This window comes from Oncorhynchus keta, chromosome 30, assembly GCF_023373465.1.
Source record: "Oncorhynchus keta strain PuntledgeMale-10-30-2019 chromosome 30, Oket_V2, whole genome shotgun sequence".
Taxonomy (NCBI): Eukaryota; Metazoa; Chordata; class Actinopteri; order Salmoniformes; family Salmonidae; genus Oncorhynchus; species Oncorhynchus keta.
In genome coordinates, this window is record NC_068450.1 from 29,088,394 (window position 1) to 29,103,222 (window position 14,829).

The 14,829-nt window shown below is 43.6% G+C and overlaps 1 protein-coding gene across 4 annotated transcripts in view; it reads right to left on the reverse strand.

The window, feature by feature from the left end:
* LOC118374579 (A disintegrin and metalloproteinase with thrombospondin motifs 2-like) overlaps positions 1-14,829 on the reverse strand; it is a 258,205-nt gene that overhangs the window by 137,532 nt on the left and 105,844 nt on the right. For all 4 annotated transcript variants that reach the window (XM_052488114.1, XM_052488113.1, XM_052488112.1 and 1 more), the window contains exon 3: positions 12,645-12,816. In XM_052488114.1, the coding sequence (XP_052344074.1) occupies positions 12,645-12,816 (172 nt within the window). The remainder of the gene's footprint in view (positions 1-12,644; positions 12,817-14,829) is intronic.

The following is a 14,829-nucleotide window of genomic DNA, read 5'->3' on the forward strand; positions in this document are numbered from 1 at the left end:
ACTTCCCTCATCAATTCATCCCTCTGACTTCAAAATGGCCTGAGTCACTCCCCTCCTCAAAAAAAAACACTTGACTCATCTGACGTCAAAACCTATAGACCTGTATATCTTCTTATTTTTCTTTCCAAAACAACTTTCTTGCTATCTCTCTCAGAATGATCTTTTTGACCCTAACCAGTCAGGCTTCAAGACGGGTCACTCAACCGAATTACCTTGGCGTGACCCTGGACATCACCTTGTCGATCTCTGCAAACATCAAAGCAGTGACTAGCTCCTGCAGGTTCATGCTCTACAACACATATGTCAGAGTCAAGGCCCGCGGGCCACATCCGGCCCGCGAGAAGGTTTTTTACGGCCCCTGGGATGATCTTGATTTATTATTAGAACCGGCCCGCAGACCGCAGCAAGCCGGCAGCCCGCAGATCTTTTACACGCACCAATACTACATTTCCCACAATGCAACGGTGACGCACTGAGCAGTAGGCTGCTTCATTTCAATATTTATTGGCACAGCAGTTGTCAGCATCACAGTAAAATTAACTTTCAGATACCCATCAAAAATGGCAAAACGGAAGGTGGACACTGAGAACCGGGGGTTTCAAACAAGGTGGGAGTCGGAGTATTTGTTCACGGAGGTAGCTGGAAAACCTGTGTGTCTTCTGTGTGGAGAAAGTGTGGCGGTACTGAAAGAGTATAATCTGAGACGACATTATGAAACGAAACACGCGGACAAAAACAAGAATATGGACATGGAACAAAGGCTACAAAAGGCAGAGGAATTAAAACGAGGCCTCAAATCTCGACAGGCTCTGTTCAAAAAGCCAAATCACAAGGCCAGGCTGCTGTCAAGGCCAGTTTTATTTTGGCAGAAGAGATCGCTAAATCAGCCCGGCCATTTACGGAGGGGGATTTCATCAAAAACTGCATGATTAAAGTTTGTGACGAAGTTTGCCCAGAAAAAAGGCAACTCTTTTTAAATGTGAGTCTGAGCAGAAACACCATTGCCGAGAGAGTAGACCAGTTGTCCATCAATCTAAAAGAGCAGCTTGTGAAAAAGGGAAAAGATTTCATTGCATATTCCTTGGCTGTGGATGAGAGCACCGACATTTCTGACATTGCCCAGTTGTCAATTTTCATCCGCGGAGTGGACTCCAGCCTAAGCGTGACAGAGGAGTTTTTGGCTTTACGTCCTATGCATGGCACAACTACGGGGCATGATTTGTATGAAGAGGTGTCAAGATGTGTAAATGAGATGGAGCTGCCTTGGGAAAAACTCGTGGGTTTGACAACCGACGGAGCACCTGCGATGTGTGGACACAGGAGCGGACTGGTGGCGAAGATACGGGAAAAGATGCAAGAGGAAAACGCGACAGGTGAGCTGACAGCTTATCATTGTATCATACACCAGGAAGCGTTGTGCGGTAAAGCCTTGAAAATGGAGCATGTAATGAGCATCATCACGCGCACAGTTAACTTTATCAGAGCCAAAGGTTTGAATCACCGCCAGTTCAAGGCATTTCTGACGGAGTTAGAAACGGAGCATGGTGATTTGCCTTATCACACAGAGGTGCGATGGCTAAGCCAGGGAAAGGTGCTTCAAAGATGTTTCGAGCTTCGTGAGGAGATTTGTCTGTTCTTGGACAGCAAAGGGAAAGACACAACACAACTCCGAGACGAAATGTTTCTGTGTGAAATGGCTTTTCTGTGTGACATTACGAGTCATCTGAATGCAATGAACTTGCAGCTGCAGGGTCGGGATCGTGTCATCTCTGATATGTACAGTACAGTGAAGGCATTTAAAACCAAACTGACTCTGTGGGAGACGCAGATGCGGAAAGAAAATTTGAGCCACTTTCCCAGCTGCCAGACCATGAAAGAGAAGCTCTCTACCAGTGCGTTCCCGAGCGCACAGTTGGCTGATAAAATAGGTATGCTTGCCGCTGACTTTCGACGCCGATTTGCTGACTTTGAAGCACAAAAGCAGGTTGGAACTGCTCGGTAACCCATTTGCTGTTGACGTGGAAAGCTCACCACCAAACCTCCAAATGGAGTTGATTGACCTCCAATGCAATGATGCACTGAGGGCAAAATATGCGGCAGTGGGTGCTGCGGAGTTCGCCCGTTTCCTCCCCGACACAATGCCCCAGCTGCGCATCCAGGCTGCTCAAACGTTGTCTATGTTTGGCAGCACATACCTGTGTGAACAACTGTTTTCTTTGATGAACTTGAACAAAACATCACACAGAAGTCGACTTACTGCTGAACACCTCCACTCAATTCTGAGGATTTCCTCAGCTCAGAGCCTTACCCGAACATTGATGAACTTGTGGAAAAGATGGGACACCACCAAGTATCACCCTCAACCTCAAACAAGTGAACATTACTGTGCAATCACATATTTAGAGTTTTTACTCAGTTCAAGTTTAAAAGTTAAAGTTTAATATTTGTTTTCACTGCATGTTACTTCTCCTTAAACAAAGTGTTGTTTTTGATTAATAGATTTTTGCACTTTATTTTATTGTATTTCAATCCAATTATATTTTAAAAATATTTCAGTTGAGTGGATGATAGAAAATTGCTATTATTGTTTTTTTCTTTGAAGTAAATTTAGCCCACTTTTGCTAAAATAGAAAATATAGGCTACTGATGGTGCCTTGAATACCGGTTTCTTTCATTTAATGTTCATGTTATGGGGATTTTTATATAAAGGAAATTTGTCTTTTGTGTCTGTTGAAAATTAAAGATTACTGACAGAGCCATAAGAAAATATTGCTTTATTTATCTGATCATATTGGAATATATTTGTTAGGTTTTCAGTAGGTTCAATTAGGTTCACTAGACTATATGCGTCATTTAATTTTTCAATGAACATTCGAACAGTCCGGCCCTCGGCTTGTAGCTAAATTTTTATTTGGCCCTCCGTCCATTTGACTTTGACACCCCTGCTCTACAACATCTGTAGAGTACGTCCCTGCCTCACACAGGAAGCAGCGCAGGTCTTTAATCCAGGCACTTGTCATCTTCCGTCTGGACTACTGCAACTCTCTGTTGGCTGGGCTCCCAGCTTGTGCCATAAAACCCAGCAAATTATCCAGAACACTGCAGCCCGCCTGGCTTTCAACTTTACCACCCCAACACTTGCACTGTCCACCCTCCCACCCCAAAATTCCTTATGTTAAGCAAATCAGACAAAACCATTTGACTGTTTTTGATTTATTTACGGATAGCCAGCGGCACTCTCCAACATTCAGACATCATTTACAAACTGAGCATTTGGATTTAGTGAGTCCGCCAGATCAGAGGCAGTAGGGATGTTCTCTTGATAAGTACGTGAATTGGACCCCTTTCCTGTCCTGCTAATCATTCCAAATGTAACAAGTACTTCTGGGTGACAGGGAAAATGTATGGAGTAAAAAGTAAAAAGTACAAATGTTTTTTGAAGAATGTAGTGGAGTAAATATAAAAGTTGTCAAAAATATTATTTGTAAAGTAAAGTACAGGTACCCCAAAAACGACTTAAGTAGTACTTTAAAGTATTTTGACTCAAGTACTTTACACCACTGGAAAAAAATGATGTTTCTGCCTCTGATTCTCCATGCAGTAAGGCCAGCGACTACAACCAACACATCCCAACCTCAACACATCACAACCTCAACACATCACAACCTTCATCTATTCAAAGTCTCCTTCATTTGAATAACTCCCATTCCTCTCATTGTATTGGACAGACATGAATGTTCCATCTTCCCTGAAGGCTCTTGAGTCAGCCTGATCACTAGAAATATACTTACATTTTGGATGTTTGAGTAGGTCCTGATAATGTTGACATACAGTGCAAGTTAAGTTGGGACACACCTACTCATTCAAAGGTTTTTCTTTATTTTTTACTATTTTCTACATTGTAGAACGTAGTGAAGACGTCAAAACTATGAAATAACACATAAGGAATCATGTAGTAACCAAACATTTTATAAATATATTTTATATTTGAGTTTCTTCAAAGTAGCCACTGCTTGTCTTGATGACAGCTTGCGCACTCTTGGCATTCTCTGAGTCAGCTTCACCTGGAATGCTTTTCAAACCGTCTTGAAGGAGTTCCCACATATGCTGAGCACTTGTTGGCTTCTTTTCCTTTGTTCTACAGTCCAACTCATCAAAAAACCATCTCAATTGGGTTATGGTCGGGTGATTGTGGAGGCCAGGTCATCTGATGAAGCACTCCATCACTCTCCTTCTTGGTCAAATAGCCCTTACACAGCCTGGATGTGTGTTGGGTCATTGTCCTGTTGAAAAACAAATGATAGTCCCACTAAGCCCAAACTAGATGAGATGGCGTATCGCTGAAGAATGCTGTGGTAGCCATGCTGGTTAATTGTGCCTTGAATTCTAAATAAATCACTGACAGTGTTACCAGCAAAGCACCCCCACACCATCACACCTCCTCCTCCATGCTTCACAGTGGGAACCACACATGCAGAGATCATCCGTTCACCTGTCTCACAAAGACACGGAAGTTGGAACCAAAAAAATCTCAAATTTGGATTCATCAGACCAAAGGACAGATTTCCACTGGTCTAATGTCCATTGCTGTGTTTCTTGGCCCAAGCAAGTTTCTTATTGTTATTGGTGTCCTTCAGTAGTGGTTTCTTTGCAGCAATTCGACCATTAAGGCCTGATTCATGCAGTCTCATCTGAACAGTTGATATTGAAATGTGTCTGTTACTTGAACTCTGTTTAGCATTTATTTGGGCTGCAATTCCTGAGGCTGGTAACTGTATTGAACTTATCCTCTGCAGCAGAGGTAACTCTGGGTCTTCCTTTCCTGTGGCGCTCTTCATGAGAGCCAGTTTCATCTTAGAGCTTGATGGTTTTTGCGACTGCACTTGCAGAGTTCTGTATTGACTGACCTTTATGTCTTAAAGTAATGACGGACTGTCGTTTCTCTTTGCTTATTTGAGCTGTTCTTGCCATAATATGGACTTTTTTACCAAATCTTCTGTATACCACCCCTACCTTGTCACAACAGAACTGATTGGCTCAAACGCATTAAGAAGGAAAGAAATTCCACAAATTAACTTTTTAACAGGCACACCTGTTAATTGAAATACATTCCAAGTGACTACCTCATGAAGCTGGTTGAGAGAATGCCAAGAGTGTGCAAAGCTGTCATCAAGGCAAAGGATGGCTACTTTGAAGAATCTCATATATAGCATATATTTTGATTTGTTTAACACTTTTTTGGTTACTACATGATTCCATATGTATTATTTAATAGTTTTGATGTCTTCACTATTATTCTACAATTTGGAACATAGTAAAAATAAAGAAAAACCCTTGCATGAGTAGGTGTTTCCTCATTTTTTACCTGGACTGTATGCCTTCCTAAACCATAGCCCTAACCTTAATCTTTGAGTTGTTTCTGTCTTAACCCTGCAACCACACGGAATTAACTCTGTAATCACACCCAATTATTGCGTTAGAAACTTCAAAGGAAAACTGTGAGATCTTGTTGCCTGGTTAGCATAGTGAGCCCCAGTATACTGGTTTCATGGCTGAATATAAACTGAGTGTATAAACCATTAGGAACACCTTCCTAATATTGAGTTACACGCCTCTATCGCCTTGTAACAGCCTCAATTCGCCGGGGCATGGACTCTACAACTTCTCGAAACCCTCCACAGGGATTCTGGCCTATGTTGACTCCAATGCTTCCCACAGTTGTGTCAAGATGGCGGGATGTCCATTGGGTGGTGGACCATTCTTGATACACGTGAAACTGTTGAGTGTGAAAAACCCAGCAGCGTCGCAGTTCTTGACACATTTGAACTGGTGCGCCTTCATTGCCTTCAGAAAGTATTCACACCCCTTGACTTTTTCACCCATTGTGTTGTGTTACAGCCTGGATTTAAAATGGATTAAACTAAGGTGTTCTGTCCCTGGCCTACACACAATAAACCATAATGTCAAAGTGGAAAATGAAAAGCTGAAGTCTATTCAACCACTTCTATTCAACAAGTCTATTCAACCAGTCTAAATACTGTAAGTTGAGTAAAACTGTGCATAACATTGCATGGACTCACTCTGTGTGCGATAATAGTGTTAATCATGATTTTTGAATGATTACCTCATCTCTATACCCCACACATACAAGTCTATACAGAATAAAACATATGCCTGTTTGCAATAACACACAAAAGTAAAATTGCAAGAAATGTGGCAAAGAAATGAACTTTATGTCCTGAATACAAAGTTTTATATTCGGGGCAAATCCAACACAACACATCACTGAGTACCACTCTTTATATTTTCAACTATTGTGGTGGTTGCATCATGTTATGTTATGTTATGCTTGTCATCGGCAAAGTTTTTTAGGATAAAAATACACAGAGTAGAGCTAAGCACAGGCAAATCCTAGAGGAAAACCTGGTTCTGTCTGCAGACACTGGGAGACACATTTTCAGCAGGACAATAACTTTAAACACAAGGCCAAATATACACTGCTTTACAAGACAACATTGAATGTTCCTGAGTGGCCTAGTTACAGTTTTGACTTAAATTGGCTAGAAAATGTATAGCAAGACTTGAAAATTGCTGTCCAGCAATGATCAACAACCCATTTGACAGAGCTTGAAGAATTATTTTAGAGAATAATGTGCAAATATTGTACAATCCAGATGTGCAGCGCTCATAGAGACTTACCCAGGAAGACTCACAGCTGTCATGGTTGCCAAAGGGGATTCTAACATGCATTGACTCAAGGGTGTGAATACTTATGTAAATGAGATATTTCTGTATTTCATTTGCAATTTTAAAAACTTAAAAAAATATATGTTTTCACTTTGTCATTATGTGGTTTTGTGTGTAGATAGGTGAGAGAAAAAAAAAATATTTAATCTATTTTCAATTCTGGATTTAACACAACAAAATGTGAAATAATACAAGGAGTATGAATACTTTCTGAAGGAAATATAAATATTTTGTCTTGCACATTCACTCTCTGAATGGCACACATACCCAATCCATGCCTCAGTTGTCTGAAGGCTTAAACATCCTTCTTGAAACTTTTGTCACGACATCCGCCAAAGTTGGCTCCCCTGCCTGTTCGGGCGGTGCTCGGCGGTCGTCGTCACCGGCCTACTAGAAGTTGGCTCCCCTGCCTGTTCGGGCGGTGCTCGGCGGTCGTCGTCACCGGCCTACTAGAAGTTGGCTCCCCTGCCTGTTCGGGCTGTGCTCGGCGGTCGTCACCGGCCTACTAGAAGTTGGCTCCCCTGCCTGTTCGGGCGGTGCTCGGCGGTCGTCATCACCGGCCTACTAGAAGTTGGCTCCCCTGCCTGTTCGGGCGGTGCTCGGCGGTCGTCGTCACCGGCCTACTAGAAGTTGGCTCCCCTGCCTGTTCGGGCGGTGCTCGGCGGTCGTCGTCACCGGCCTACTAGAAGTTGACTCCCCTGCCTGTTCGGGCGGTGCTCGGCGGTCGTCGTCACCGGCCTACTAGAAGTTGACTCCCCTGCCTGTTCGGGCGGTGCTCGGCGGTCGTCGTCACCGGCCTACTAGAAGTTGACTCCCCTGCCTGTTCGGGCGGTGCTCGGCGGTTGTCGTCACCGGCCTACTAGCCTCCACCGATCCCTTTTTCGTTGTCTGTTTGTGTTGTCTTATTAGCTGCACCTGTCTATTTGTGTGCTTGATGGGCTTCCTTATTTAAAGTGTGTTATGACATATGTTACGTGGGTATGTTTTTTGGTGTTCGTGCTCTGGACCTGGTACCCTGTGTGTTGGGTTGGTCCACATTTTCCGTGCCCTGTGTTGTTGGGCATTATTCTCAGTGCGATATTAATAGTGCACGTCTTCCTGTGGAACTATATACTATCTACGCCTGATTCTTCACTCACGCACCAAGTCACCAGTGACACCTTTATGTTCCCCTTCATCTACACTGATTGAAGTGGATTAAACAAGTGACATCAATAAGGGATCAGAACTTTCACTCGGATTCACCTGGTTAGTCTATGTCATGGAAAGAGCAGGTGTTCCTAATGTTTTGTCCATCAGTGTAGACAAGATACACTCTGTGGTTTATCACTGCAGCCTAACACACTCACATGGCTACAGATTGTATTCTTGTTGGCTGTTCATAAGATCCCAGTTTAGTACCACAGCCTGCATTCACACACACACACACACACACACACACACACACACACACACACACACACACACACACACACACACACACACACACACACACACACACACACACACACACACACACACACACACACACACACACACACACACACACACACACACACACACACACACACGCTAATGAACACACACACTGCTGGAATCTCATGTTCCGGTCTCTCTAAACACACATTACAAGATAACATTATCCAGTCATTTGCTCAGCGGTCGTACAGGGAATATTACAGCTCAGTTAAACATGAGGAAACCATGTCAAAACTGAGGCCTGTTCAAGCATGCACGTTAAGCGAGCACTCTGCAATGGCAGTTGGTCCCACACCTCTCTGCAGAGTGCCGTACTTAGCACGGCAACTTTGCTTGTGGGTGTGTTCATGCGTGTGTAATGAGGAGGGGAAGAAAGGCACACGCCATCTCATTATCTATGAGCTGCTATCCTGAGGATGGTTACATAAGAAGTGATGCTACTCTATTAGCAAAGTAATATGTTATCCTTATGTTTATCACTTCACATGAATACAATAATGATTTCCGTGAGGCCAAGTGTAGCTAAATGCTACATTAACAGCTTAATGATCACTCACAGACCCACAGACGCACACACATTACAAACGTGTGAAGACGGGCTGCTAGGAGGTTTTCCAGGGTGATCACGGTATATCCTACACCGGAAGAAAAGGTGATAATCTTTTCAAAACACTGTAATCACTATAATGAAATAAACTCTCTATCACAGACACTATAATCATGCTCTCTCTCTCTCATACAAATACCCACAAACACACGCACACGCACACACAGGCTGTGCTCCAGATGTGTGGGTCATAACGGTGTCTGTGGCAGCAGACAGGACCGGGTAGCACCCTGCTATTACCCAGGAGCCTCATCTGGTGTTAAGCACAGAGTGACGGCTCAAAAAGAGACCTGCCTGTCGAGAACACTGAGACACACTGTAGAGACATACTGTAGACCCACAGGAGTTAAGCAGGTGAGAAATGCTGTAAAACAGGGAGAGAGAGAGAGAGAGAGACACACACACAGAGACACAGATAGAGACACAGAGACACTGTGTCTAATTTACCCTGGACCAAGGCTCTCTCATACTGTGTATAATTTACCCTGAACCAAGGCTCTCTCATACTGTGTATAATTTACCCTGAACCAAGGCTCTCTCATACTGTGTATAATTTACCCTGAACCAAGGCTCTCTCATACTGTGTATAATTTACCCTGAACCAAGGCTCTCTCATACTGTGTATAATTTACCCTGAACCAAGGCTCTCTCATACTGTGTATAATTTACCCTGGACCAAGGCTCTCTCATACTGTGGATAAGTTACCCTGGACCAAGGCTCTCTCATACTGTGTATAAGTTACCCTGGACCAAGGCTCTCTCATACTGTGTATAAGTTACCCTGGACCAAGGCTCTCTCATACTGTGTATAAGTTACCCTGGACCAAGGCTCTCTCATACTGTGTATAATTTACCCTGGACCAAGGCTCTCTCATACTGTGGATAAGTTACCCTGGACCAAGGCTCTCTCATACTGTGTATAAGTTACCCTGGACCAAGGCTCTCTCTGTGGTGAGTGTGTGTGGTGTATGTGTCTTAAGTGTGTACTCTGTATTTATGCAATGCATGTTAGTGTCCATCGCCTCTATCCGGGTAGTTCAGGTCTATGGTACCAGTTACCAGTGTAACATCCTTCTTATCTATGGATTCTATTCTTTGATGGACATGACATCCTACAGAGGCCAGCTGGTGTTAGTGTGCAATGACAGGATACAGTATCCTGTTACGCCTACCTATCATCAACAGCTTTTTACAGTACACCCACTACGCTACCTACGTCTTTATGAAAACCAATGCATTGGGAAACACTGTCCTAGATCTTCAGATGTGTGAGGGGGAGTCGACAAGGGCCTAGAGATAGAGATATGTCCTGTCTGCCTTCCTTCCTTCACTCAGACAGACTGTGGAGCAAAGCCATCTTGCTTTGGGGCGAATATGAAGCCGTCAGTGTGGAAAGGAGCCATGTTGCTTTGGGACAGTCAGTTTGCTGATGGAGACAGATAGGAGTTGGTGTACTGTCTGATCAGATAGAGATTAACTAAAGTAACGTATGTAAGACAAGGCCTGCTGTATCAAGCAACATGTGAGAGACTCGATACACACAGGAGATTACAGGTAGCTCTCTCTGCACGTTCCAGAACGGAACGTGGTATGTTATCACCCTGGTCTTATGTGAAGGTAGACACACACACACACACACACACACACACACACACACACACACACACACACACACACACACACACACACACACACACACACACACACACACACACACACACACACACACACACACACACACACACACACACACTCCAAAAGTGTTTCAGCTGTACTGAAAGTCACTGGAAACTCTTTTTAGTCAATGCTTAGTCACGACCCTCTGCTAAAACTCTTGCATCACATGACCCACTATGTTGATACTGCAAGGTACGGAACAAGCAGGGAGAGAGCGAGAGAGAAGGGCAGAGAGAATGAGAGAAGAGAGAAACGAGAGGGAGAGAGAGCGCTCAGGGGAGAACCCCTCACTTAGACACTAAGGCAGTGAGTAGACACTGAGCTACAGTGACTGGCACCATTAGCCTCTCTCTGACCCCTCACTGTTCCACTGAAAACAGAGTCAGAACCAACACATCACCCAGTTCCCCCAGTCTCACTACCCCATTGGTCTGACCTGGGAATCACAGCCTATAGTTCCATAGGTTTATTCTACAACAAAACATCTGAAATGTACCAACTGCATGTGAAATATAGATCTGCCTGTACATTCTATCAGGGCTATTTCTATGGTGTGAGTGAGCCCAGGCCAGATGAGGAGGATTGTGGGGAAAATGAATGTAGTGGTCCATCTGTCTGTGCATGTCTAAGTCCCCTGGACAAAAACACACCGCTCTCCTCAGACAGTCCTGGACAGTGTACTGTTGTTACTCATAGACACAGTGAGGGGTGGGAGAAGAAAGAAAGAGAAAGAGGGATGAAACAAAAGAGGATGAGAGGATGTGGAGTCAAAGGAAAATAAGAAAGGTGAGGAAAGGGAAAACAAGAGACGAAAAAAGGAAGTGGAGAAGAGAGTGATGTCAGACCAATATGAGGGATGGGAAGATGGATGAGAGAAAATGAAGATGGATGAGAGAAAATGAAGATGGATGAGAGAGAATGAAGAGGGAGGAAAGAAAAGGTGCAAATATAGAAAGAGAGAGTGAGGGAGAGACAAGACAGGTTGAAAAATAGGATCCTCTGTCTGTCCGGTAAAATAATGATAATGCCGAGTTTTCAACAGTAGCGATTCATTGATGAATGTGCAACATTAATAATAAAGGTTGCTCTCTCCACTTAGAGAGAGAGAGAGAGATTTTTCACACCATAAGCTGTGGGAAAGGTGTGAATCAATGCCCTGTGTGTCGTGGAACAAAAGGCTAAATTTAGCTGGCCAATACACTGACTGTCCATAACCAGGAAATTAATACGATATTTATTAATAGGCAGGTCGTTAGGTAGACCCTGCGCGGCAGATTCAAATAAATTATTAATTGATTCAAAATTAGATCATAAATGAATACATTAATGTTGCTAATTTATCAGCACAGTGTTAGGGTGAAGAGAGAGCAGGATGAACATGAAAGAGAACAGGGGGTAAGAGAAAGGGAAAGATGAACTCAGTCTCAGTGGGTGGGGGTGGTCGTTGTTACTCCTTCCTGAGATCTTAACTGGGTCTCTCTCTCAATTCACTTCAATGGGTTTTTCAATGTTTACATTGCCAAAGCAAGTGAAATAGACAGGAAATAAACAAGGGAAATAAACAATCAAAAATGAACAGTAAACATTACACCCACAAAAGTTTAAAAAGAATATAGGCATTTAAAATGTTATACTGTTGACTATGTTGTAACAATGTGCAAGTAGATAAAGTATGAAAGGGTCGCTCTCTCTGTCTCTCTCTCACTCTCTCTCTCTCTGTCTGTGTCTCTCTCTCTCTCTCTCTATCTCTCTCTCTACATTATTGATGCACCTCTAGGTGCCAAATCGATGATGATATAATGTCCAGGACTTCCATCTCACGGATAAAAGTCTTAAATAATTGCAGTCTCATCATCTTACATTACAGTGAATAGCAGAAATAGACCCTGTTGAATAAACTGCTATTAGAACACAGATGTTGATAACAAGGTGCTGGTGAATCTCACATTCACAACATCACCTAACACCCCAACATGAAATTGGGGTGTTATACCAGTCTGTCATTCCCACACATGAATGCACACATGAACACATAACCATGTACTGTGCGATCACAGGTTTGGATTGCTAGTCTGTGGTGAGGTATGTCATATGCCACGTTGGTAAGCAGGAAGTAGGTAAACCAATCACAGACCTCTAGAGTGATAGCCTGCAGCGGGGCCACTGACTGGCATCTTCTTCACGGAGGAAGAGCGGTAGACGATGTGTTGACGCCCTCCTCCTCCCTCCTCCTCCCCCATCACTCCATTCCCCCTCTCCACCGGCTCGATGAAGAACTCCTCCTCTTCCATCCTGATCATACCAGCCTGGGAGAGAAAGAGAGAGAGGCAGGGAGAGATAGAGGAGGGAGGAAGGGAGAGAGGACTCTCAGTTAGTCCGTCTTAGTACAATGCATAATAATCATGACATAATAAGCCTGGTTAGGGGCTCATCCACTCATCCACAAGTCATCCCTGTTTTTAATCTTTCCCCTGCTAAAATCCTGGGGATAAGGCACACTTCCAAGGACAGAAGAGAGAGAGAGAGCGACACTTGGTATCAGAGCCACCGTGGGAGGAAATAAGCTAGTCCAGGTCGGATTCTGCTCTTACATTCCCTGTCAGGTAATTCCCCCTACCCCGCTCCCCATTCTGACACACACACAGAAAAACAGGGGCTCAGAAAATTGCCCGTCACTCTCTCTAACTCCATCTGTCTGTTTAGACAACTGGTAATTACCACGGCAACCGACTGCCGAGGAGCGAAGCCATCGGGGAGAACCGAAGAGGAGGATTCTGGGGCTTTACAGGGAAAATAAATAAGAGAAAGACATAAAAAGAGAGAGACACAAACAGTCATCCACCTGATCCGCTCGCTGTGGCCTTCCCTCCTCTCTCTGACAGGATGAAGAAGGGATGGTGTATGATCCTAACGCAGGAGTGTGAAGTGTGGGAGGGAGAAATTAGAGACATTGTTGCTTGGCAAAAAAGCTGGGGTAAGTTTTCAGTGAGTGTGCTGTTATTCCAATGCTTACACCGAGAGCTGCACTGAAGCAGAACTAACTCAAAAACACCACACTACTCCACAGGGGTACCTGTCTCACCTCTACTTGAACTCCTCTTCTCTACAGTACAGTACACCTCTGGACTACATCTCACTCAATACTCAGGGAGTTACTATAGGTCAGGGGTGTTCAACTCTGACCCTACGAGGTTTGGAGTACTGCTTTTCTGTTCTACCTGATAATTAAAAGAGGGGCCTACCATTACAACCTCATCATATTTGGGAATAATAATAGTGAGACGTACAATGTCATTTTGTTTCGATATTTGATTCATTTAATTAACATAAGATATCTAAACTTTAGCTTTTAAGAGGCATTTACATCATTACCTGACATTACAGCTTCTGCAGGGGTGAATGACAGTAATACAGGATAACTACAGTGCTGAGTAATGTCAGTGAATCAGCAGTATTATTAGGATCCCCATCAGTGCAGAGTAATGTCAGTGAATCAGCAGTATTATTAGGATCCCCGTCAGTGCTGAGTAATGTCAGTGAAACAGCAGTATTATTAGGATCCCCATCAGTGCAGAGTAATGTCAGTGAATCAGCAGTATTATTAGGATCCCCATCAGTGCAGAGTAATGTCAGTGAATCAGCAGTATTATTAGGATCCCCATCAGTGCAGAGTAATGTCAGTGAAACAGCAGTATTATTAGGATCCCCATCAGTGCAGAGTAATGTCAGTGAATCAGCAGTATTATTAGGATCTCCATCAGTGCTGAGTAATGTCAGTGAATCAGCAGTATTATTAGGATCCCCATCAGTGCAGAGTAATGTCAGTGAATCAGCAGTATTATTAGGATCTCCATCAGTGCTGAGTAATGTCAGTGAATCAGCAGTATTATTAGGATCCCCATCAGTGCTGAGTAATGTCAGTGAATCAGCAGTATTATTAGGATCCCCATCAGTGCTGAGTAATGTCAGTGAATCAGCAGTATTATTAGGATCCCCATCAGTGCAGAGTAATGTCAGTGAATCAGCAGTATTATTAGGATCCCCATCAGTGCAGAGTAATGTCAGTGAATCAACAGTATTATTAGGATCCCCATCAGTGCAGAGTAATGTCAGTGAATCAGCAGTATTATTAGGATCCCCATCAGTGCAGAGTAATGTCAGTGAATCAGCAGTATTATTAGGATCCCCATCAGTGCAGAGTAATGTCAGTGAATCAGCAGTATTATTAGGATCCCCATCAGTGCAGAGTAATGTCAGTGAATCAGCAGTATTATTAGGATCCCGTCAGTGGTGCCAGTCACTATAGCTTAGTGTCTTCT